The sequence below is a fragment of the Antechinus flavipes genome, chromosome 2 (genome assembly GCF_016432865.1).
Source record: "Antechinus flavipes isolate AdamAnt ecotype Samford, QLD, Australia chromosome 2, AdamAnt_v2, whole genome shotgun sequence".
Lineage (NCBI taxonomy): Eukaryota > Metazoa > Chordata > Mammalia > Dasyuromorphia > Dasyuridae > Antechinus > Antechinus flavipes.
This window is the reverse complement of record NC_067399.1, coordinates 684,454,508-684,481,533: the sequence shown is the minus strand read 5'-3', so window position 1 is coordinate 684,481,533 and position 27,026 is coordinate 684,454,508. Positions and strand designations below refer to the sequence as shown.

General features: G+C 48.0%; 1 protein-coding gene across 1 annotated transcript in view; it reads right to left on the bottom strand.

Moving 5' to 3' along the window:
* The window catches only part of ADGRA1 (adhesion G protein-coupled receptor A1), a 207,620-nt gene that overhangs the window by 162,949 nt on the left and 17,645 nt on the right, over positions 1 to 27,026 (bottom strand). Inside the window, exon 2 of the mRNA XM_051982798.1 lies at positions 5,857 to 5,928. Coding sequence (XP_051838758.1) covers positions 5,857 to 5,928 — 72 coding nt within the window. The remainder of the gene's footprint in view (positions 1 to 5,856; positions 5,929 to 27,026) is intronic.

The window sequence follows — 27,026 nt, the reverse complement described above, 5'->3', positions numbered from 1 at the left end:
GGGGGGGTCAGCCTGCTTCTGGTCTCTCCCCTCTCCAGGCTATCCTTGATTTAGCCACAAAATTGATTTTTTTAATGGGAGTAAATCTGACCACGTCACCTTCTACTCAATAAACTCGAAGGTTTCCCCAGTGCTTCCAGGATCAAATATACAGAATGTCCCTTTGGCGTTCAAACCCTCCCATCCCACCTTTCCAAGCTTCTTTCTCCTCATTTGTCCCCAGGTGCTCTCTGGCTCTGGCCTCCGCCCGTTCCCTGGCACTCTGCCGCTCTCTCGTCTCTCCTCCATCTGCCCCCCCAACTGCACACTGGGCTAGTGTCACAGGAGACACCCCCATATCACAGAAGCACCCTGAGCTCCGCCCGAGGGTCAGCAGCTCCGCCGAGGGTCAGCACCCCTGCCCGGGGTCAGTCCAGGGCATCAGCCACACCAGTCTTTTCTCAGCTAGCGCCTCTAATTCCGGGTTGGGGGCAGTCACTGGAGCCCAGCGGGGGCAGCATTAGCCGGAGACACCCCAGAGTCCACACGCGGATTCCCTTCTTGGAGCCCAGACACTGAGTGGGGACTGTGGATGCCAAGGCCAGGCCATCCTTGCCCTCAAGAAGGTTCTAGGCTCCCGGGGCAGAATGGAGGCAGCAAGCACAGGAGGAACATGGCAGAAGAGAGGAGAGACTGATCCGGGTAATTTGGACACGGGCAGGTGTGCTGCGGGGGTGGGGGGCACATCTGGGCACAGGCTGGTGCGCTGCTGGGGGAGAAGGGGCACCCGGGCACGGGCAGGTGTGCTGCTGGGGGGGAAGGGGCACCTGGGCACGGGCAGGTGTGCTGCGGGGGTGGGGGGCGCATCTGGACATAGGCAGGTGCGCTGCTGGGGGGGAAGGGGCACCTGGGCACAGGCAGGTGTGCTGCTGGGGGGAAAGGGGCACCTGGGCACAGGCAGGTGTGCTGCGGGGGTGGGGGGCACATCTGGACACAGGCAGGTACGCTGCTGGGGGGAAGGGGCACCTGGGCATGGGCACGTGCGCTGCTGAGCAGAGGGGGAGAGGGGCACCTGAACAGAGCCTGTGTCTCCCTCTTCTCCTGTTACTCTTCCCAGCCTCAGCAGGGGATGTCCCCCAGGTAACTCGGTGCCCTTAGTTAGAGGCGCAGGCACTTTGGGCCAGAAGCCGGAGTCAGAGACCCCGTTCTGCCTCTGAGGGGCCAGGGGACACCGCTGATTCCCTCCCAGCAGGCGGTGGCGGTGGCAGGGGAGGGGATGGGAAGGGGGAGGGAAGAGGCTGCCCAGGTACTGGTCAGTGAGAGCATGTGACGCCGTGGGGGGAGTGGGCTTCGGGGTCAGAGACCCCCGATTTTAGTCTGACCCAGCCCCTTGGCTGTCCCTCCCCACTCTGCCTCTGGGGGAGGGGCTTGATTAGCTCCTCCCAGCTCTCGTCTTTTGCACATATTTGATCCAGGCCTGTCCCGACAGGAAAGTGGAGGATGCCCCTCCCCTGGATCTCTCTCTTCCGCCCTTTCTTCCTCCTCTTTTTGTATCCTTAGATCTTGGGTGTCCCCTTCTCTCTCATCAGATTCTCCTTTAAATAATCAAACGTCTGTCTTCGTTCCTTCGCCAGACTCCCGACAAACTGAGCCCGCTCCTCCAGGCAGCCTTAGCTGGGGCTCGCACCCAGCCAGCGGAGACTCCATCTTCCTCCTCAGCCCAAGAGACCCAAGCCCGCTACCTGACTTGGCAGCCTCTTCCCAGATGTTCTCCATGCCCCATGAATCAGGGGGTGCTCTGCTGTCGTCCTCACCTCCCCCCACATACGCACTTACAGTGGCTTCATGGGAAAGGCGAGTTCTTCACTCATTCCTCGGCAGTGAGGTCATTTGATTCGGTTTTTGTGGTGGTCTCTGGGGCTGACCAAATGCCTCCCGTTGCCTTTGGGTGTGGCTGAAACTAACTCTATTTGCTTGCCCGAGGAGGAGGGAGATTCCTTTATCTGTGAGATCCCTCCAAGAAACCCTCTTTCAAACCTTCCCGCAACATCTTTGCTTTGATCTCCTCTTAAATGTTGGTCCAGAAATGCTTTTTCATTCTCCCAATGACCCACAAAGAAGTGAGAGTTCCAAAACAAAAGGCAGAAACGAATTATCTATTGTAAGAAGCATGTCAAATGTGATTAAGATACCGATTTTTTCTCCAAATGTGAACTTACTGACTTTTCTTATATTTGTCATTTGATGAGTCAGCATGTCAAATATCTTGATCTCTTCTAACTTCTTCAAAAAACAATGATAGAATCTCTTCCAAAGGGCTGAAAATGCCTCTTTTCTGGAAGATGACTTTGTTTGCAGGCTGTGTTATTTGGGGAATAAACTGATTGCCATCGTTTTTGATTCTGCCCTATCATAATAAGGAATAAGGAATAATCTTGTGGAATAGGAAACAGATTTCCTTGACATGTGAAAATCACCAGTGTCTATGCAACTTTGTAATTCTTGTGATGAGTTCTTTCTTATTCTCCATTGCTGTTCCTTTATTCCATATTGCTGTTGCTTTTCTTGCTCTTTTAGATAATGGAGACTTGGTTCAGCACATCACCAAATATTCTAAGGGCTACATGCTTCAGAAAGCTTCTCCCTGTTGTGCTTAGCCACAGAGAAGAGAACTAGGAGTAAGGGGTAGAAGTTACAATAAGGCAAATCTAGGATTGATCTTAGGAAAATTTTCCTAATGATTGAAACTACTCATAGGACAGCACGGTCTCCTTCTGGAGATGGTGAATGTTTTCTCATTATATGCAAAATCCAGATGGGTCCTTCTCAGACAGGTTTGAAAGGAGATTCATGTTCCAGGAAATATGAAACTAGGGCTTCTTTCCACTTCAGATCCAGCATGCTTTTTGATCTCGGAATTTCCCCCAGGTTTGCAACCTTGGAGTTCTCTTCAGTTTTCATCCTCACCCATCTTACATGTTACTAGTTGCCATCTCGCTGATTCTTCTTCCTTGCATCCATCCCTAACTGCTGGATTCTTGCCTCCATCCTCAAATCTGCCTTTGTCTCTGCCTCTCTCTGATTGTCTTCTCCTTTCCACCGCTCAGGACAATGCTCACTTAGTACCTCATCACCTCGCCTGGGACCTTCCTCACTGGAATCCCTGACCCCCCACAGATGACACTCTGATATTCCTAAATTATAGATATGAAGTATCAGTCCCCTGTTGGCTCTAGAATCAGATACAACTTCCTTGTTTCCCATTTAAAGTCCTCTCACCTCTGGACCTATTTTATCTTTGTGGTTTTGGTCTGTTTGTCTTTCCATGCTTGTCCATCAGACCAGCTGATTCCCAAGCCTGGAAAGCGACCTTTCCCAGAGTCCACCTCTGACAATCCCTGGCTCTCTCTAAGTTTCAACTCGAGAGAGATCTCCTTCAAGAAGGTTTCTCTAATTCCGTGGGATCAGTCAGTGCCCTCCCCAAATTACTGTGTGCTTATTTTATGTGGACGAGAGCAGGCCTGTCTCATTTCTGAATGGTGTTGGATACAACCCAGGCCTGGAATCGGGAAGACCCCAATGTAAATCTTACCTCACACATTTAGTGACTGTGGGCAAGCCACTTAACCTGGTTTGCCTCAGTGCCCTTAGTTATAAAATAGGTTAGAGTCAGAATTATCATGATCCTGATAATGGTCCTTCCTTCCCAGGATCATTGTGAAAATCAAATGAGATACTAATTGCAAAGCACTTAGTCCAGTGCCTGGTAGATAGCAGTGAAGGGAGTATTAGGGAATACTCAAAACAAAGGCATATCTGAAATGAATCACGGCTTCCTTTGGGTGCTTCTGATTAGCAAACACCTGGTGACATCCTCTGTTGTGTCCTCACTCACCCAGGACATCTTCCCTCAAGGAGGAATAGATTAAGCTCAGAATGCTCCCATCAGAAGCCTAAGCCCTCGGACTGGGGTTTTCTTACATAGGATAAGGGTGGATTTTCCCCCATGTTTCAGCATCTGCATTACATAGCATTGCTATCTAAATGTTTATTCCCTTCCCATTGGAACAAAGAAAGGAAATAAACATTTATTAAGCGCTTATCATGTAGCAGACTGTGCTAAGAGCTTTATGAATATTATCGTATTTAACCCTCATAACAATCCTATGGGATAAGAACCACTATGACTCATTTTACAGATGAGGAAACTGAGGCAGACAGTAGTTAAGTGACTCAACCAACATCACCCATCTGGGTCTGAGGCTGGATACACACTTAGTTCTTGCTCTGGGTACCTTGGCACCCCTAGTTACCAGTGGGGAATGGGTTCAGTTTTGGCCAGGCTGCCTTTGAGAAGCCAGTATTTTGCAAGGCTGTGAGCTGCTATGCCATGGGTGCTGCTGTGGAAGGAGGAGGAGGAGGAGAGGAGGAGGAGGAGAGGAGGAGGAGGAGAGGAGGAGCAGGAGGAGGAGGAGGAGGAGGAGGAGGAGATGGAGATGCCTATGCATTCACTCCATAACCAGCCTCCTTAGAAATGCCGAATTTACGAGTGTTCCCTTCACTCCAGAAATTTATGTCAAGGGTATTTCAAGAAGAAAGGTGCCAGTCCGGGATGGGTTTCTCCTTCCTTTCAGTCACCTCCTGCCCACACCACCCGCTGCCTGTGAAGCTTCTGGTTTCCATTTTCCTCAAACATTATATTGTTTCCATTACAGACTTCAGCTTCAGAGTTCAATGAGATGGAAATGACCCGGCTTCCATCGCTCCCTGCCATATAAAAGCGTCCTGTTAGATGGGGACGCTTCACACCATTGAAATCCCCTGGAGGCTCCCAGAAGGAAGAAATGCCCCCCCCAGGCTCCCCTTTGCCTTGGTTCTCATCAGTATGGCCTGTTCTCAGTCCAAGGTTCACCAGAAGGAGAGTAGGTGCCTATGGTCCAAACGCCTGACAGGGAACCCTCCCCCATCCCCTCTCCTCTTTCCCCACCCCCTGCACCAAACCGCACTCTGGTCCACCCAATGACCCCAAGCCCCACAGGTCATGAAATGAACTCTCCAAAATTCAGAGTAAAGACTGGGCTGGAGAAGCCTGTGAGACTCCCCGGAAGCTGCCGAGACCACAGCGCGCTCTCAAGGGCCTTGAATGGCTGGCGCCTGCCGGTCCAACTGCTCCAGGAAGCTAACTTGGAGTTCACGTTTTCCTACAGCACAAGAGCCATCATTTGCTCCTAAACACAGTCTTCAATTCTGGCGCAGGGTTTGATTAACACAGGCAAAGAGAGGCAGAAAAAGCCCATGGGGCCGCAAGCAGGGAGTTTCTCATCAGTGGCTGTCTGCAAGCAGACCGGAGAGCCACCTTGGGGAAGTGGTAAAGGGGCTTTTCATTAAGGGGTGGGTCATAGAAGCCTTCGGATCCTCCTCCTCCTCCTCCTCCTCCTCCCAGTCTCTCCTTCTCCATGATGTTTCTTCAGCTGCCCCAGAGCAGTGTGGGAGACATGAAAGGACCTGCACTCCGATCTGAGAATGCAGGTTCAAATTCTGCCTCCCGTGCCCTGCCCACACGTGCGCTGTTCAGGAAGTCCCTTCATTTGTCCAGGCCCGTGACCTTCTCCCTTAGTGAGGGGCTTGGCCCATTCCTGTCCTGCACTCATTCTTCTTTCTGTCCTACAAGCTGCTAAGCTCTTCTGGATGCTTCCCAGCTTCTCACTCTGCCTCCTCATCCCCTGCTGGGTCCAAAGCCCAAGGGGCCTGGAAGCCAGGGAGCCCCTCGGCCCTTCCCACCCAGGGGCCCGATTTCTACCCCTGCTCCTGGTTGTCTATGTCTCTGCCCTGGGGATGCCGGATGAAGAGGCGCAAAGGGGCTGCTCTGGTACTCACAGTCTCTCCAGCGATGGCAGACCCAAGAAGGCCCCACTCTTCACTCCCAAGATCTTGTTGTTGGTCAGGATCCTGGAAGAAGCCAGAAAAGAGCAGGGTTAAGAGGATGGGAGCATCCTGCACTCAACAACAACAAAAGAACGACAGTTGATGAAGGCCCCAAAGCTCTAATCACTGTATCTCGTGCCCCATTTAGCCAGATCCTGGGCGGCAAAACATAAGTGGTCACTTCTGAGCACGGGCTGGCCTTCACTCTCACAATATCGCTCTTATTCAGCACATAGAGGGTCACGGGCGGCTTCCTTCCCACCCCAGGAGGGAGTCCTGCAGCAGCTCTGGGCCAGAACTCTCCGGGACAGGCACCTGGACGACATGACCCACTTCCTGTCCTTGTATGTGAAGTGAGAATGACCACCCACTGGCCACGGCTGCTGCAAGGTGAGACCATGGAGCCAGCAGCGTGTGTCCCTATGTACCGAGTTAGAAATGGATAAAGCCAGATAATGGATGACAGATCAATAAGCAGGTGGGTGGTTGGATGGATGCAGGGATAGGTGGGCAGATGGATAGATAGACAGATGGTAGACAGATAGATAAGCAGGTGGGGTGATCCATATAAGCAGGTGGGGTGATCCATCTATCCATCCGTCCGTCCATCTATCCATCCATCCATCCATCCATCCACCTGCTTTATCTATCCGTCCATCCATTGTTTTTCTATCCATCCATCTCTTTATGTCTTCAACTGGCAGTCCCTTCTATGAAAGACTTTAGTCCAGGCTGGGCACAATCTGGCCAGTGTCAGGATCACAGTTAACTGGTACCTTCCAATAGAAGAGCGCTCCTCCTGGGCACCCCCAGCAGTGTCACCCCCAGCAGTGTCACCCCCAAACTACAATGGGCTGACCTGCACCTGTCACTACTCTGCCCTGCTCATTGCAACCCTACCATTGTTCTTCATGGACCATTCAGCTGATTCTGTCACGGAAGTCAGTCATTAAGTACTTATTAAGTACCTACTATGTGCCAGACATGGTTCTAAAGGCTGGGGTATATAAAGAAGAGCAAAAACCAGTCCCTGCACTACAGGAGCTCAAAGTCTAATGGGAGAAACAGTGTGTAAACAAATGCCCATAATTAATCTATGTACAGGATAGATAGAAAATATTAAACAGAGGAAAGACATTAGAATGAAGAGAGATTAGAAAGGCGTTCCACAGAAGGGGGTTTTAGCTGGGATTTGAAGGAAGACAGGGAAGCTGAGAGGCAGAGATGAGCAAACAGAGAAGTCCATGTGTGGGGTGGCCAGCGAAAGTCTCCAGAGCCAAGAGAAAGAGTGTTTTGTTTGAAGAACAACAAAGATGGCAGCACCACGTGGACTGATTGAAGCTTCCACTACTGCATTGGAACCAGTCTCAAGACTGAGGCTCTGACACTTCCAGATCCACACTGGCCCTTCTGAGGATCCCAGAGTCAAGAGAAGTGCCCCCCCTCCCCTTCCCTAATCCAGGGGTCTTGAGTATGGGAGTATGGGAGGTCCATCTCACCCTCTCCTGATCCTGCTGACAGCTGCTATGGCTGCCTAAGCAAGGGCCAGACCCCAGTCCGAAGACTGGTCCTCTTCCTCACTGTGCACCCTCACTTCACAGTCCTAACCCCTCTGCCAACCTCTCCCACTGTGCCCTCTGGCACTCTCATTCAGTTGTTAATAGTTAACACATGCAAATGGCTTAGCCCCACAAATGCTAGTTGTTAATTATTAACTGGCTTCTTCATCCCAGATTTATTTTGCTTTTTTTAATTTTTAGTTTTTATTAAAGCTTTTTATTTTCAAAACACATACATAGATAATTTTCAACATTCTTTCGCAAAACATTGTATTCCAAAATGTTTTCCCTCACTTTTCCCCAGATGGCAAATAATCCAATGTATGTTAAACATGTGCAATTCTTCTATATGTATTTCCACAATCATCGTGGTGCCCAAGAAAAGCTAGATCAAAAAGGAAAAAAGGAGAAAGAAAAAAGGAAGCAAATAACAAAAAAGTGAAAATACCATGTTGTGATCCACCCTCAGTTCCCACAATTCTCTCTCTGGTATAGATGACTCTCCAACAACTGGTCTGGAGCATCTCATTGTCGATGAGAGCCACGACCATCAGAATTGATCATCATATACTCTTGTTGTTGCTGTTTACAGTGATCTCCCAGTTCTGCTCCCTTCCCTCAGCATCAGTTCCTTAAGTCTCTCCAGGCCTCCCTGAAATCCTCCTGCTGTTCATTTCTTACAGAACAATAATATTCCATAACGTTCATATACCACAATTTACCCAGCCATTCTCCAACGGATGGGCATCCATTCATTTTCCAGTTTCTAGCCACTACGAACAGGGCTGCCACAAACATTTTGGCACCTACAGGTCCCTTTCCCTCCTTTGAGATCTCTTTGGGACATAAGCCCAATAGAAACACTGCTGGATCAAAGGGTAGGCACAGTTTGATAACTTTTTGGGCACAATTCCAGATTGCTCTCCAGAATGGTTGGATTCATTCACAATTCCACCAACAATGTATCAGTGGTCCCTGTTTTCCTGCCTCTCCTCCAACATTCCGCATTATCTTTTCCTGTCATCTTAGCCCTTCTGAGAGGTTTGTAGCCGTATCTCAGAATTGTCTTAATTTGCATTCAGACTTGTTTTTCCATCTTTGGCCCAGAAGATCCCCTCTAGATTATGTCCCTCCCTCTCTCCAATGGGTTCCCCTCTAGGGACGTCCCTGCCTCCCTTGCTGAGAGTTCATCATTCGAGAGTCGGGCTACACTGTTGGAGGGGTCGGCAGATCTGACCAACCCCCCTGGGAAGCTGTCTGGAGGCTAATCACCTTCTCCGAAGGGAAGGAGCAGTAACTACTCATCACAAGCTTGTTCTTCCCTCCGTCACAGTCTTCTCTTTCCCTGAACCTCATCCTTATGCTGAGGGACTTGCCCAGAGATGCCGCTGTCCTCCAAGCCCTGCCCCTTTAAGGCACATTAGCCCCCTAAGGACACGCTATCCTTCCAGTCCCTGGCTATGACCTCAGAGCCGAGCCGGTTCTCTCCTCTCACCCCTGCTGCTCTCTCCAAGGGGCTGAGCTCGTGCTCCTCACAGCCAGCCCCTGTTTTCCACCATCAAGGAGAGGCTCTCATTTGGGTCCACATCACATCTCACCCGGATCACCCAAACAGCTGCCTCCCAATGGGCTGAAAAGCTGAATTTGGGGGCTCATCCAGAGGGGGCATCGGGAGGGGAAATCATTCTCCCCAGGGGCTTTAGGGGGGACAAGTGACCCTGCTGGTACTCTGTCTTGGGGGAGGGGTTCCAAACCAGCTGGGACTTTGGCTTTCTCCACTGTAAAATGGCAGCACCAGAGCCAGGTTGTCATGAGTCTCTGACCTCAGCTTCCCCTTCCAGGAGCCTCCATCCAAGGGGGGAACTCACCTCCTCCTAAATCAAGCAGCCCATTCTTCTGCCCCCCAGCAGCGTGGCCCCACATGCTGACTCCAGCCTGGCCTGGGCAGAACTTGGGAAATCACCCAGTCACCCCCTTTCCTGGGGACCCACCAATGAGGCGGCAGTCCCTGCCTCAAGCATCTCATAACAATTGGGTTCCACACACATTTATTAGCTACCTGCTGGCTTTGGGTCATACAAAGCACTACAAGCAGCTTCTGACCTCAAGGACCTCCCTGCCCAGGCGGTTCTTGCTCTTTCTGGGGGAGGGGCGGTGGTAAGACCTGCTGAGGGAGGAGTAAATACAAAGCCACTTGAAGACAGAAGGGCACTAACCCCGAGTTGTGGGAAGGGTGATTATGACAGACTTCTCCTAAGAGACGGCCCCTAGGACAGACCTTGAAGGAAGATGGAGTCTGAGGGTCTGGGCCAGGAGGGAGCATATTCCAGGCCCGGGAGCAGGAGATGGACCACGGCAACAGCCAAGGGCCAGAACGTGGAGCAAACGCCGGAGTGGTGGCAGCTCCACAGGAGAGGCTCTGGCTGGAGGGATGAGGAGGCCCCCTGAAGACTTACAAGAAAGCCTTACCCTGCCCCAGGCCCAGCTCTCCTGAAGCCTCTCAGTAACGTCGTTCTTTGCTCCTCTGTGCAGTGGGATGAGGGGCTTTCTGACACAATGGGGCCCCTCCGTGACAGGGCCAAGCCCCCTCTGCCTCCACCCATGCGGGACTCCTGGTAATGAAGTGGGATCTCCCTGATTCTGCCCGCAGGGAGACGCTGGCCCTGCCAGAGATCCAGGGGTGCCATAAAGAGCCCCCACAGCCGACTGCAGCAAACCCAGCCCCAGTTTCCAGGCTGCGTTGGGGAGGGAAAAGTTCTCCCTCCTCCACCTCCATGGGGACAGCCTCTCAGAAGAGCTTAATTTCTTGGGGGGTGGAGCTGGGGACAGGGAAGGAGTCTGGACCACGTAGGACAGAGAGGAAAAGCTCCTGGAGGCCGGGCCGGGTGAGGGGTTTAGAGCAGTCTTCTCCACCTCCAGCCAAACTGAGCCGTTTATTTGCACAGAAAACCAGCGCTTCCTTTGGATGTGGGATCTGCTTTCCTGCCTTAATCTCAGGGGAGAGTGTGACTACGGAGATAAGAGGCTATTTGGGGCTTGTATTCTCTCCTTCAGACCCTCCCGAGGGACTCTCTCTGCCTGCCTGCCTCTCCTTCCCCATGGAGGCCCTGCCTGGGGCTCACGGGTCAGAAGGCTTGCCATCCACAGTTGTGGGACCAGCCTCCGGCCTGTGACATGGACATCTTTCTGAGAAAAAGGAGATCCAAGTGCTTAACATGCTGCCCCCCGCCCCCTTCCTGCTCTCTAGACTGAAGACCTGCTAAGGCAGAGAGTGCAGAATCATCAAACGGACACGGGGACGGGCAGACACCAGACAGAGTCAAAAAGGGCCCACGTGCCAGCTTTAGTCAGGGACCTCCACCACCGAGGCCCGCCTGCAGATCCTCACCAAGCCTGGGGCCACTCCCCCCACTCAGCTGCCCAAGGCTGGAGGTCTTCCAGCCCTCTGTGGGCACCAGGGCAGTGATTCTCACTCTCTTTGGATGTGGAGGCTCCCCATCTCCTTCGCCCACCGATGCCCACCACACACCTCTCCACATTGATCAGTGGCCGCCACTCGTGTCTGGAGCACGTGGCGCTCTGTGATTCACAATTACCTCAGGAGCAGAAGTGGGCCACCCACTGCCCTGTGCCCCATCCTTCAGCCACCAATTTTCATCCTTATAAAGCGTCTGTTATTTTGGACACAATCAGTGTCTGCATCTCAGCTCTACTGCCCTGTGCTGCCCTGCCCTGCCCTGTCCTCTCCTCCACTTCTATTCCACTCATTCTCTTCCTAAGCTTTAAAGCCAGCTTCCAATCTCATCGTTCCACCACAACTGCAACCATCTCTTAGTCGCCCAATCCAAAAGCCTTTGTTCTCCTTGGACGTTCTGCAGCCTTGCACTTGGTCACTCTCTCCTCCTATATCCTCTCTTTTCTCCAGTTTCTGGGACCCTCTCTTGCTCCTGGCTCTCTTCTTCCTCTCAGATCACTCCTTTGTCTCCTTAGATGGTTCCCTCTCCTGACCACTTCTTCTAGGTCTCGGTGTCCATGGAGCTCTGTCCTGGGTTCTCTGGGTGCTCTCATTAGCTACCATGGATCTGAGGACCATCTCTAGGCTGACGATTCTCTCATTTCCCTTTCCTGCCAGTTCTAATCCAGCTGCCAGGAGATAGGAGTGGAGGAGCGATGGCAATGGTGGTGCTGGAGAACCCCTTCTCATTGTCCCGTCAGACACAACGTCTCCCTACCCGCATGTCGCAGGCCATTCCACCTAAGCCCCAAATGCCCAGGGTCCTGTCCTCTGTGTCCATATCTTAGTGTTCCATCCTGCTGGGTAAGACCCCCAAATGCCCAGGATCCTCCTGGGTGAGACCCCCAAATGCCCAGGATCCTGTCCTCTGTGTCCATATCTTAGCGTTCCATCCTGCTGGGTGAGACCCCCAAATGCCCAGGGTCCTGTCCTCTGTGTCCATATCTTAGCGTTCCATCCTACTGGGTAAGACCCCCAAATGCCCAGGATCCTGCTGGGTGAGACCCCCAAATGCCCAGGATCCTGTCCTCTGTGTCCATATCTTAGCGTTCCATCCTGCTGGGTAAGACCCCCAAATGCCCAGGGTCCTGTCCTCTGTGACCATCCCACTGGACCTAGCAGAAACTCCATGAGTGTCTGCCCTAAACTGCCTCAAGCTGGGCGGAATGATGGGGAGTCATCTGTTCTCCTGTGGGAAGTAGCAGAGCGGATAGAACATGCCCAGGAAAGGGAAAGAGGAGAGCGAGCTGGGGAGGGCAGTGCCACTGGCTGGTGCTTCCTTGGAGGCTCACACAGGGGCCAGAGCCTCCAGGAGGATTTGTGGCAGGAAGACGGCTGCCAAAGAGCAAAGTGGGCAACACTGAACTCTGAGCGCTGCCTGGACAGTCCTGGCGGCCATGGGCTGGGGCTGGCTCTCTAGTCATGTGCCACTTAGTCCTGCTCACACATGGGGGCGGGGGCTGGCACCGGTTTGGCTGCGACGCCCCCGGCGGCCCCGAGGAGGCTCCCAGGAGTGAGCCCGCTCATTACCGAGCTCCTCTCCGGAATGACCCAGGGCTGGCCCGATGTCAGCGATTACATGCTCTAAATATTTAAACGGGAGCCTTCCCGATGTGCTCTTTTCATTTTAATTAGAGTCTTGCCTTAAAAGTGAACCAGTTTGTATTCAGCTAAATGAGAGAAAACAAGCCCCAGAGGCCCTGGACTGGCCCAGGGCTGCACTTGAAAGGGACAGTTGAGGCTTACAAGGTCCACAGCTGCCCCAAGCCCACATGATATCCACGTTCATGCTCACAGCCACCCCCACGGCCGTGGCCTGGGGTCCCCGATGGCCCATCAGACCAGGCTCAGAGGCTGGAGGGTCATCTCTGAGCCACCTCATTCTCTCTCAATCTCTCCCCAGCGAGGAAGGTCTGCTGTGAGAAGCAGAGAGGCCCTGAAGGCCAAACCGGGCCAGCTCCGGCTCGTGTGTGGTTCACGTGAGATAAGTCAGGACTGATGGCAGGGCATCCTGCTAGGGACGGGCTTAGCCAGGGACCCGGTGCTAGGTGCAGACTGCCAGCGGGTACAGCTTGCTTTCCCACAGCGTACAGAGCTAAGTCTCTGGGCCAGCCACGAGGGGCCATTTTGGCTCATCACCTTCCTCAAGTCTCCCTCTGCTGAGCTTGGGAAGTAGCAGAGATGGGGGGGGCGGAGAGCGGCCTGTTTGCTCCCAAGAGTCCCTTGAGGCACATCACTGGGGAGAGCAGGCTGCTCCCAATCGCGCTGCAGTGTTCCCCGGCTAGAAGCATTTCTCCCATACATCCGTGAGGGCAGGCAGCTGTGTCCAGGGCGACGGGCACCCAAAAGCCAACAAATTTCATGTCCTGGGAGAATGGAGCCGGAGAAGGAAGCTGCCATGCTCGACAGAGAAGGGGGCGCCCAAGCAAGGCTGCCCGGCCAGCCTCAGTCCGAGACACCTCCCAGCGGGACCCTTGTGCATGCCCGGGAGTGAATGGGGAGCTTTCTGAGGGCCTCCCCACACTGCATTTGGCGTCCCATCCCCAAGGCACCTGGCTGGGGTTTCTGGCACAGAAGGAGCCAAAGGCAGAGTTGGCATCGGTCTGGCTCCCACTGCATGCATGGAAAGGCCTTTCTCTCTGCAGCAGGAGCCAACGGCTGCCTTTCACTTGTGCCAAAGAAGCATTCTGCTGAGAGTCCAGAGCAAGAAGGGGGTATGCAGATGTGCAAGAAGGAAGGCCTAGAACCAGAGCAGACAGCCTTCCAGAGAAAACAGCAGGCAGAAAGGTTCCGAGAGGAGTCTGAAAATAACCCGGGCCCAGCTTGAATAAGATATTAGGCTGTTATCTAACAAAAGAACAGAGAACAGAATGAGAGCGTAGAATGTGGTGCCTCAGACAAAGGAAACATTTACTAAGTACCTACTATGCGCCAGGCCCTGAACTCTGGCTGAGATGCTAGATGGAAGGTACAAAGGAGAGTGAAGTCGGGGGAAGGATCAGCCCAAAGGGCCACCATATATTTCCAGAGGAAAATATCACATCTAGCTAGGGACAAATAGGTACATAAGGGAAGGCCTTCTGGAAGGCCTTAAAAGACGAGAGAGGCTCCTCCAGATGGGTGGAAAGAAGGTCCAGGGCAGGTCAGGGAGATGGCAGGAGTAAAGCAAAGCTTAGAGAGCTGAGAACGGAGGACAAATTGTGTCCAAGGAAAACATAATGAGCATGAGAAAGGTGGCAAAGGTCAGCTGGGATGCGGATGAAAGGCCTTGGAGTCCAGATCAGTCCACAAGCAATGGAGAACCAGAGGGCTTTTGAGTCCATAACTACAACTCTGTATAAGGGAGATGCCCCAAATCTCACCGGAGACCAGAGGCACCCCTCACAACCAACTCAAGGACACTGGGTCCCATCCAGCACATCTGGTACTAAATCCAAGAGTGGGCCTGGAACCCAGAGGCCCCCAGCAGGGAGCTCCCCTACCCCATTGCCACAGGTAGAATCACCAAAGGCGACCCAACTTCTGGAGCCTGGGAAGCACTAGCTCCTGTTTGTTTAGAACAGCTTTTGATGGAGGAGGGGGCAGCTAAGGCTGCTCTAGATGATCAGAGCACAGTTGGCAGATAGGGCCAGGTGCCCAAGGCTGCCCTGGGGCTGGTTACTCTTGGCTGTACAAGGAAGTTGGAGAGTGTGGGGAGGGAAAGGCATAGGGTGGGCTGAGGAGCTGCAGCCCAAGGTAGATCCAGAGGCCTATTTACACAACCCTTTCAGGTTTAAAAGATGTTTTATAGATATTGCAGACAGCAATGAAGTGACATACCCAGGGTCACACAGTCCCTGAGGCAAGATTTGAACTCAGGCCTTACAGACTCCAGGTTCTAGCGTCCATTCACTTGACTAGTTCTATTGCCTCTAATGTCAATATAGACCATGGCCAGAACCTTCCTGCCCAGCCTGCTCCACTTTCCTCGCCGTTCTGCTTTTCTCAGCCCATCCAATCTCACTCCTTGCTCTACCCCATACTGTGTCCTGCATCTCCCATGTCTGTGCCTTTGTACAGGCCTCCCAGGCCTGGAATGCTCCCCCTATCATCTGGCCTGCTCAGAATCTCTGGTTCTCTTAATGCTCAGATCAGAGGAGCTGCTGCTGCTGCTGTAGCTCTTGCTCTTGTTGTAGTTACTGTATTTCTTGCTGCTACTATTACTACTGTATCTCTTGCTGTTGCTATTGTTATTGTATCTCTTGCTGCTATTGTTACTGTATCTCTCGCTGTTGCTGTTGTTATTGTAGCTCTTAGTGCTATTGTTACTGTATCTCTTGTTGCTGTTGCTGATGTTATTGTGTCTCTTGCCACTCCCACCACTTGAGCTGCTCCCTCTCACCACCACCACCACCCAACAATAATAACAACAACTTCTGCTCATAGTTATCTTTCTGGGCTACTGTTGGCAAAGAGCTTCCCAGAGATCTTCACTTCCATGAAGTAAACTGGTCTAATTCTGTCATCTGACTGAGGGTCCCAGCCTCCATCTCAGCCCCTCCAGGCCCTAATAAGGAGATTCCAGCTTTCCTTTCCCTGCTCCCCCCATCTGAAGCAGAGCAGCTCAGGAAACCTAGCCATTTCTGGGGCAAGGGAACCCACACTGGGCAGGGCCTCCAACAAAGGGAATGCTTTATAAAGGTTGGTGAAATTAGATTATTTGTAGACACACTTAGGGCTTTTCTCATAACAACTCTAAGATAAGTTTTCCATGAATTGTTATCCCCACTTTACAAATGAAAAAAATTGATATTCAAAGAATATAAAATTCAAAAACAAAAAACAAAACAAAAACTATAAAAACCACAAAATGAACATCAAACACAACACCAAATTAGAAATACTTAAAATCAAAGAAGAGATGGCAAAATCAAAAACAAAGGAAATGTATTGCTAAATTAACTGAGGGGCTATTTTAAAACTTCTTTCCTCCCCCTCTCTTCTTAGCCCCTCACAATCTAGCCCTTAATTTTATCATCCCACAAAAAGTGCCCTGTCCAAAGTGACTAGTCATCTCTTAGTAGCCAAACCCAATGGCGTTTTCCCTGTCCTTTCCCTCTGCAGCCTTGGATACTGTTAGTCACTCTCTCCTCCTGGATCCTTCCAGTCCTTCGGGCTTCCAACCTAGGAGTCATCACAGATCCCTCCCATCTCAGGCCCTATATTCAAGCTGTTGCTAAGAACGGGTGATTTTACCTATGTAACATCTCTCCTATGTGTGCCTTCTCCCTTCTTTCCCAACCACAACTTCTACCCACAGTCATATTTCTGGGCTCTCTATTCACTGACCACATTCATACCATCAGATTTACCTGCTCTAGTCTCCATCCTGGCCTCACCCCCATGCCATATGGCTGAGACCCTGCCCACCTCTAGTTCTGACCCTGGTTCCCCGGCATGCCATTCTCTGGCTAAACGTACCTTCTCCTCCCTCTCTCTAACTCTGGGACCGGTCAGGGGATCCATGAGACCTTTCTTGGAAAGGGTGAGTGCATTGATTTTTTTCTAGTAGAGCCACAGATCATCCCTAGGACTTCCCAACCCAAGGATTCTGATAAAGGCCTCATTCCTAAAATATGTGGAGAATTGGCTCAAATTTATAAGAATACAAGCTATTCTCCAATTGATAAATGGTCAAAGGATATGAACAATTTTCAGATGAAGAAATTGAAACCATTTCCAGTTGTATGAAAAAGTGCTCGAAATCATTACTGATCAGAGAAATGCAATTTAAGACAACTCTGAGCTATCACTGCACACCTCTCAGATTGGCTAAGATTGCAGGAAAAGATAATAACAAATGTTGGAGGGGATGTGGGAAGACTGGGACACTGATACATTGTTGGTGGAATTGTGGATGGATTTAATCATTCTGGTGAGCAATTTAAAACTATGCCCAAAGGGCAATTAAATGGTGCATACCCTTTAATCCAGCAGTGTTTCTACTGGGTTTATATCCCAAAGAGATCCTAAAGGAGGGAATGGGACCCACATATGCAAAAATGTTTGTGGCACTCCTGTTTGTGTGGCTATAAACTGGAACTGAGTGGATGCCCATCAATTGGAGAATGGTTGAATAAGTTATGGGATATGAATATTATAGAATATTATTGTTCTGTAAGAAAGGACCAGCAGAGTCCTGTCTTAGCATCTGGGGCCCTGTCAGCCTGCAAACACGGGAGGGGAGAAAATGCCCATCTCTCCCTTCTCCCCACAGTGAGCCCAGGAGCTCCCCCACGGCCAGTCCCAAACCCAGGACCTGAAGCCTCGTGGCAGTGAGACCCGGTTTTCCAGACACCAGGGAGACAGCTGGCAGCAGTGTCCATGGATGAAACAATTATCTTCCAGACTCTCTGACCTCCCTGTTGGCCACTAGGAGGGAAATGCGGGACTAGGTAGGAAATTAATATTCATGGCAATTAGCCCGGAGCCTCCAGCTCCTTGCTCCAAGAGCCTCTGTGCCTGTCGGGCCCCGCCCCCTCCTTCCCTGCAGAGCCGGAGGTCACCCTCCCGCCTTCCTGTCCTTGCACTTCTTTCCCACAGACAAGGAGCGGTCCCCCCTGCTTCCTTCCTCCTGGGCCTGATGGGACAGAAGCAGATGGAGGGTCAGAGCCAGGAAACTGAAGCCGGCCTTGCCTCAGCCCCTGCTGACCTCTCGGAGCCTCACTCTACTCATCTGTACGATGGAAACAATACAACTCAGAACTGTTGTGAGGGGGAGATAGCGGCAACCTCGCGGAGGAAGAAGGGAGGAAGCTGTAGCTCATCATCTGCATTGGAGCAGCAGAGGAAGGCTGGGGGAGAGGCTGGCTGGGGCCACTGTCTAGGCTTGGCAAGGGCAGACTTCAAAAAGGCTGCTTCTGGGGACAGAACTTAGCGATCCAGAAAAGACGGAACCCTCCAAAGGATGAGTCTGAGGAGGCAAGAAAAGAGAGAGGGTCTAAGGAATCAATGCAGAAATTCAGGGGACGGGGAGACAGCTAGAAAGCAGCCAATGGCGCAGGGCAGGGTTGGAGGTCCGGGGCCTCCAATGCTAAGAATCCCAAGCTTCAGCAGCACTGCAGATTATAAGTTCTCTAGGGGAGAAGAGGAGGGAAAGGCAGAGATGAACCGGGCAAAAATCAGACGCCATTCTGGAGAAACAGCCCTTCTCTATTTGGCCTCTATTTCCTCAGACAAGGAGGAGAAGGTTTGGCTTAAAAAGAGACCAAGAAGAGTGAGTATGGCCCGAGGATGGAGTGATTCCACTGCAAGAAAAGCAGCCCCACGTTTGCAGGCTCCAGGCAATCGTGCCTTGAAAGAAAGGGCAGTTGAGATGCTGTCCATGATCTCTGAAAAGGGCCAGGATTGCGTGACTTCAGGACTGGGAGGGACTAGGGTGTCCTGGAATTCCCAAGTCTACGATGGACCTTCAGGCGGTGGTTGAGGGAGGATCACAGAATCGGCTTGGGCATCCCATAGCTATGGAACCCATGCTCCTTCCCTCCCCTCCCCCAATCAAAGCTCAGCCTTCCCCCAATTTCCTCTTTTCTGTTGACCATCCTTCTGGTCACTCACATTGTCATATGTGACACATTCCCCTACTTCAATCCCTGCTCATGTCCATCCCATTCTCTATCTACACATTGTCTGGAACCCAGTGAACTTTCCCACCATCTTATACCCGGGCTATAAAAAAGGCAACTTGCTGGTTTCCTGAATTCCAGTCTCTCCCCACACCAAATGACCTTCCTGAAAATAGAGCTAATATATGAAAACACACACAAGCAGCTACACCCAGAGAAAGAACACTGGGAAATGAGTGTGGCCCACAACATGGCATTTCCACTCTTTCTGTTATTGTCCACTTGCATTTTTGTTTTTTCTTCCCAAGTTATTTTTACCTTCTTTCTAAATCTGATCTTTCTTGTGCAACAAGATAACCGTAGAAATAGGTATACATATATTGGATTTAACATATACTTTAACATAGTTAACATGTATTGGACTACCTGCCATCTGGGGGAAGGGGGTGGGGGGAAGGAGGGGAAAAATTGGAACAAAAGGTTTGGCTGAAATTACCCTGTCAATTTCAATAATTTCAGTCAATGCTGAAAAATTACCCAAGCATATAACTTGTAAATTAAAAGCTATAATAAACAAAATAAGAAAAAAAAAGAAAAATTACCCATGCACAAGTTTTGTGTATAAAAAACTATAATAAAAAACATAAAATAAAATGGATGAAACCATAAAAATACAAAAACCAAAACCACACATACAAATGTGTACATACACCCTCAATGGCCCCTATTACCTTTAGGATAAAAAACACAAATGTCCAGAGTAGCATTTAAAGCCCTTGACCATCTGACTTGCAAGCACCTTGCCAGCCTTATTTCAAATGCTTCCATGCCAGCCCAGTTCACTGTCTTTCATATGCAGGATCCCATCTCCTGCCTTGGCAGAAGTGGTTCCTCATACCTTGAATCTACATCCTCTTCAGCTGATAGCTCCAGGAAGCTTTTCCTGATCCCTGGCTACTTTCCCTAGCTTGAATTTACTGGGTCTACCCATTGTCTTAACTTCTATGCTGTAGCCCTCAGAAGAATCTCATCTCCTTCAAGGCAAGGTATGTCCTTGAATCTCAGCACATGTTACACTGACTGATACATAGTATGAATTTGAAAAATATGCATGGGATTGAATCGTATTAAATCCCACTAACTATTACTAATTTGGTCCTTTGAAGACCAATACACAAAGCCAGATCCCTCTTCCCCAAGGAATACTGATTTCAAATATTAGAAGATAGTTGGCATCCACTGCGCTCCCAATCTCCACTCCCAAATCTTCTCCCAGGCTCCACATCAAAGATCTTCGAAAAAGATCCTTCATGGGATGTCATCAAGATCTTTCACAATCTTGTCCCTTGGAGAAGATAAACTCAGAAATTCACCTCATCCTGCCATCTCCTCTCTGTCTACTTCTCTTGAGTTTTAATGTCTAAGACATGAGTGGGGGGCATAAGTCCCTCTTGCACACAAATGCAAGAAACAATTTCTGGGGGTGAAGAGGCCCTTAAGGAGAAGAAAATGAATTGGCCACATGAGAGTCCTACAATATAGAGATCCAGGGTCACTCTAAAGTCTGGGCTGATTCCACACAAGAAAAAGCAGATGGATGGAAAATGCCCATGGTCAGGCTGTAACAGATGGCTTAGTGAGCAGCAACACCATGCCAGCTCATCAAAATGGCACCAGATGCAGCAGGTGATGATAAGCAAAGCCCAGCAGAGAACCAGAGAAAGAACAGACAGGACCACAGATAAGACTAGGAAGGGGTCACCCTGAGCCTAAACTGCTCCCATTATATATCCCCTGCCTCATCACAGAGCTCTACAGACTCTGAGAGAGTAGGGAAGAAGCAGGCCATTTCCAAGATAGCCTTGTGTCAAAGAAGTATGATAAACACTGTCATCAAATAATTGTGGGTTTGGAAATGGAGATGGAAATGGAGGGAGACCAACAGATCCCAGATGATCATCCCTAATGCTACATTGGTATCATGGGACTTGGTAAGGACCTTGAGGTCCCTAATGGGCTGGCACATGCCCAGTGGAGGATCTGTGAAAAGGCTATGATAGAAGTCACACAGAAGAACAAGGATAAGCTTCAGTCTGCTCCAGGGGGTGGAGGGCCACATCAATAAGAATACAATGACACTAAACTGCTGATTTAAATGAAAGAATAGAACTTGCTCCTGCAATTGGGGTCTGGGGGTCCTTATTTGTGGTACGGAGGGTATCAGTATTAGGGAGGAACCAAAGATACTGTTGCCCCACACTAGATTCCTGAAGATCACTGACCCCAACACAGATGACAGAAAACACTCAGCCGATATGCTCATCCCACCATCACAGCAAGCCACTAGGAATGATGACAAGCATCCCAAAGGCCAAGAACTATTAAAAGAGAAGGATACTCTCAACTCCCCCAAAGCCTGTGCTTGCTAAGCTCAGGCAGCAGCCAGAAAGTGATCCCCTGGCTGCCACAGTCACAGCCTTCCAGACCCAAGCTCTGCCAGAGAAGGAGGAGACCAAAACTGGCTCCTGGACAGCAAAATCTGACTGGCTCCAAGGGAGAACAGATGCCATTATTTTGACCCTTCTCTAACTGGGGTTGAGCCCTGGGAGCTACACGTAAACGAGGTTTGGGCAAATTCCTCGACAATCGTTAACGAACCATGCAAATAGGACATTTGAAATAGCACTCATGTGACTTCATTATTGCTCTAGCATACTCAAAGCAGCCAGCTATTTTTTCTTGTAGGAATGTGCATCTGTTTACTTGGGATACCCTGGAAGTGTAAGTTGAAGTATGACCTGACTGTGGTAACCCACAACCCTGATCGTTAGCCACAACAGAGTAGGAGAAGCTCGCTGAGTTATTATGGAGTCGAGGAAATCACAGGCTTAATCTTGGCATTGCCCACATTTTTACCATCTGGATAGTTTACATTTATAGAGGTCTCATATCACCATCTCAAAGTGGATATCCTACAGGAGGCGATCAAACTCATTCTCCCCAAACCTTTCAAACTTCCCTATTACTGTAGAGGGCCACCCCTATCTTACTAGGTCCACAGGCTTCCAAGCCAGATCATTCTTGGGTCCCTTGCTATCTCTCACTCCCAATATCCAATATGGTGTCAAAGCCTGTTAATTTTTCCTCTGTAACATCTCTTATCTATTTCACCTCTGTAACATCTCTTGCCAATGTCACTTCTGCAACATCTCTTGTATATTTCACTTCTGTAACATTTCTTGTCCATTTCACCCCTGCAACATCTCTTGCCAATGTCACTTCTGCAACATCTCTTGTGTATTTCACCTCTGTAACATTTCTTGTCCATTTCACCCCTGCAACATCTCTTGCCAATGTCACTTCTGCAACATCTCTTGTGTATTTCACTTCTGTAACATTTCTTGTCCATTTCACCCCTGCAACATCTCTTGTGTATTTCACCTCTGTAACATTTCTTGTCCATTTCACCTCTGCAACATTTCTTGTGTATTTCACCTCTGTAACATCTCTTGTCTGTTTCACCTTTGTAGCATCTCTTGCCAGTATCACCTTTGCTGCATCTCTTAGACATGCCCCTTCTTTCCTCTGACACAATTCCCACTTAGTGCAGACTCTTATCACCTCATACCTGTTGTGATGGTGGGAGTCTGTCTGTCTTGTCTCTTCCTTTCCAATCCATCCTCCTTTCAGGCACCAGAGTGATTTTCCTAAAGCACAGATCTGATTATGTCACTGACTGCTGTAATCTTTACAAATTGTTAAGTCATTAGAGTTGATAGAGACAAAAATTATCTAATTTAGCATGGTTCAGTATCCTTGATCTAATCTTACAAGGAGATGTTTTGGGCCAGAACCTGAAACAAGGTACTAAGTAGAATTAATTGATACAATGCTTGTGTTCACACCTTTTTTACTCATTGGAGATTTCAATTGGAGATGTTTGGGAGATTTCAGGGTTTAGTATGAGATATCCGAATTCACACCTCCCTTGAAGATCTCAGGTCCAGAGAGCATGGGAGAAAACCCATAATCCCACTCTCTGATATATAAGAAGAAAGCAGAGGCCCAGTTAAGAGAGTTCAGCTGAAATTAGATTGAGAGCGGAGCGTCAAGTAAGTTCAGCCAGAAGCCCTCTCTCAGAGGCAAGAAAGATACATTACAACTTCCACCTGGCTGGCTGGAGGCTGAAGGACAAACCTTTGGATTTGGAGACATTTTGAGGGAGCTCTTGGAACCAAGCAGAAAGATAGGCCTCTAAGCTAACCGGGCTATATTGGAGACAATAAAAGATCTGAACTTTTATCACCTGGCTGCATTTGGGGTAATTATTGATCTGAACTGATACTAAGGCTGCCTCCAGAAAACCTCCCAGAGAAACCTGCTCTCTCCCAGAGAGAACCATTATTATATTTTAAAGAAGAACAGGAACTCAACAACTGACCCCTTCTCAATAAGCTCTAGGGGCTCCCTGTGTCCCAGAGAACAAATGCAAAATGTTCTGCTTGGCCTTCAAAGCCCTTTAATCCAACCTCTTACTGTCTTTCCAGTCATCATCTCTCCACTAAATATTCTTCCATCCAGTGACACCAGCTTCCTGGCTGTTCCACAAACAAGATGCTCCATTGTTTGGCTCTGGGCATTTTTTTCTGGCTGTCCCCCAGGTCTGGAATGTCCTTACTCCTTTCCTTGATCTCTCATAGTCTTTAGCACTAATGCCACCTTCTCTGTGCAGTAATTGTAGATCCTTTCAGGTGCTGGTACCCTCTCCAAAAGATGATCTCATTAATTATGCATTTTGTGCATGCTTTTGTGTGTGTGTGTGTGTGTGTGTGTGTGTGTGTGTGTGTGTGATTTAGTGATTAAAAAACATTTGAGTCCATATCTTACAAAACATGGCTGTGTGACCTTGGGCCAGTTACTAAACCTCAGGCCTCTCAGTCATTTGCTGAGACCACACATTAGGAAAGGGCTAATGAGCACATTGGGAGTCTCTTCTCTCAGGTAGGTCCCAAGTCTAGGGGCTATCCTTGTCCCACATCCTTGCTCCTCCATACAATGGAAGCCACCTGAGGGCAGGGACTTCCTGCTCTGGAGATGGATTCTTCCTAGGACCTGGCCCAGGAGAAGTTCCCTCAAATGCCCACTGCTTGATGGACAACAAAAGTTGATCTTCCATAGTTATTTCACTTCAAGAGTGATCATGGATGTGAGATATTTGTAGAAAGAAAGCAGCTTCAAGCCTCCACAACCATAGTCTCACATATCTTGACCTGGAAGGCCATCTGGCCCAATGCCACCATTTTATAGATGAGAAGACTGAGATCTGTAGAACTTAAGGAATTTGCCCATGGTGAGACTGTTCCTGATTGCCTGCCTAATGCCTAGACCAGAGATAAGGCCCTCAAATACAGTTCTCCTCCAACTTCTCATTAGTTGGAATAAATCCAGCAGGATGTTCTCATTGAAATGGTCAACTCTCTAAGAAAAAAATCCCCAGGACTTGATGGATTTACCTGATGTAAATTCTATCAAACATTTAAAGAACAATTAACTCTAATACTATATAAACTATTTGAAAAAATAGGGTAGGAAGGACTCCTGCCTAATCCTTTTGACACAGACATGACACTGATACCTAAACAGATAAAAACAGAGAAAGACAATTATAGACTAATCTCCCTAATGAATATTGATGCAAAAATTTTAAATAAAATATTAGCAAAGAGATTACAGAAAATCATCCCCAGGATAATACACCACGACCAAATAGGATTTATATCAGGAATGCAGGGCTGATTCAATATTAGGAAAATTATTAGCATAACTGACTATATCAATAACCAAATTAACAAAAAATATGATTATCTTAAGATGCAAAAAAAGCATTTGATAAAATCCAACATCCATTCCTATTAAAAAAAAACACTATAGAGTATAGAAATAAATGAACTTTTCCTTAAAATACTCAGTAGCATCTATTTAAAACCATCAGCAGGCATCATATGTAATGGTGATAAACTGGAAACATTTCCAATAAGATTAGGGGTGAAACAAGGTTGCCCACTATCATCATTACTATTCAATATTGTATTAGAAACGCTAGCTTTGGCAATAAGAGAAGAAAAAGAGATTAAAGGAATTAGAGTAGGTCATGAGGAAACCAAATTATCACTCTTTGCAGATGATATGGTATTATACTTAGAGAACCCCAGAGATTCTACCAAAAAGCTATTAGAAATAATCCACAGCTTTAGCAAAGTTGCAAGATACAAAATAAATCCACAAAAATCATCAGCATTTTTATACATCACTAGCAAAAAATCCAACAGCAAGAGATACAAAGAGAAATTTCATTTAAAATAACTGTTGATAGTATAAAATATTTGGGACTCTATCTGCCAAGGGATAGTCAGAAACAATATGAGTAAAATCACAAAACACTTTCCACACAAATAAAGTCAGATCTAAGCAATTGGAAAAACATCAAGTGCAATTCAATAGGCCTCTCTAGCTTTCTGGAGGTCCTTCAGACAGGCCTTAGTTTCAGCAGGATAGATACCCATAATAATGGTCAAGAATAGAGTCTAGTCTTCTCTCTGACCCAGTCTTGATCTTAGTGCAGGAGGCAGGAGAGCCACCACGAGGCTGGTCAAAGATAGAATGTCTATCTTCCAGTCCTTCTGAGTTCTTATATACCTTATTGTAGTTATATCATTACAGCATATTATGTGTGAACTAAAGAACCATTACATTACCATACTAAGTACTAAGTATATATGTGAACTAGAAAACCATTATCTCATCAATCCCACTGAATTAACACCTTGTTTCAAGCATACCTCTCCAGAGTTCCAGCCCTCTAAAGATAGGTTAAGCAAACATAATAAAGATGACAACACTCCCTAAAATAATCTATTTATTTAGTGCTATACCAATCAAACTCCCAAGAAATTATTTTATTGACCTAGAAAAAATAACAACAAAAATCATCTAGAAGAACAAAAGGTCAAGAATGTCAAGAGAATTAATGGGAAAAAAAAGCAAATGAAGATGGCCTATGTTATAAAGCAGTGGTCATCAAAGCCACTTGGTGCTGGCTAAGAAATAGACTAATTAATGAGTGGAAGAGGTTAGGTTCACAGGACAAAATAATCAAAGACTACAGTAATCTTGTCTTTGACAAACCCAAAGACCCCGGATTTTGGGATAAGAATTCACTATTTGACAAAAACTGCTGGGAAAATTGGAAACAAGTGTGACAGAAACTAGACATTAATTCACACCTATTACCAAGATAAGGTCAAAATGGGTTCATGATCTAGATATAAAGAATGATATTATAAACAAATTAAAAGAACATAGGATAGTTTACTTCTCAGACCTGTGGAGGAAGAGGAATTTGTAACCAAAGAAGAACTAGAGATCATTATTGATCACAAAATAGAAAATGTTGATTATATTAAGTTAAAAAGTTTTTATACAAACAAAACTAATGTAGGCAAGATTAGCAGGGTAGCAATAAACTGGGAAAACATTTTTACATTCAAAGGTTCTTTGATAAAGGCCTCATTTCTAAAATATATAGAGAATTGACCCAAATTTATAAGAATTCAAGCCATTCTCCAATTGGTAAATGGTCACAGGATATGAACAGACAATTTTCAGATAAGAAATTGAAACCATTTCTAGTCACATGAAAAGGTGCTCTAAATCACTATTGATCAGAGAAATGCAAATTAAGACAATTCTGAGATATCACTACACACTACACAGACTGGCTAAGATGACAGGAAAATATGATGATGAATGTTGAAGGGGGTGTGGGAAAACTGGGACACTGATATATTGTTGGTGAAATTGTGAATGGATCCAACTATTCTGGAGAGTAATTAAAATTATGCTCAAAAAATTATCAAACTGTGCATACTCTTTGACCCAGCAGTGCTTCTACTAATAGGGCTTATATCCCAAAGAGATCTTAAGGGAATGAAAGGGACCCATATGTTTGTGGCAGCCCTCTTTATAGTGGCCAGAAACTGGAAATTGAGTGGATGCCCATCCATTGGAGAATGGCTGAATAAGTTATGGTTATATGAATGCTACAAAATATTATTGTTCTTTAAGAAATGACCAACAGGATGAATACAGAGAGGCCTGGAGAGACTTACATGAACTGATGCTTAGTGAAGAGCAGAACCAGGAGATCATTATACACAGCAACAAGAAGACTATATATTGATCAATTCTGATGGACTTGGTTCTCTTCAACAATGAGATGATTCAAACCAGTTCCAGTTATTCAGTGATGAAGAGAGACATCTACACCCAGAGACAGAATTGTGGGAACTGAGAGTGCATCACAACATAGCATTTTCACTCTTTCTATTGTTGTTTGCTAGCATTTTGTTTTCCTTTTCAGGTTTCTTTTTTCTAGATCCAATTTTT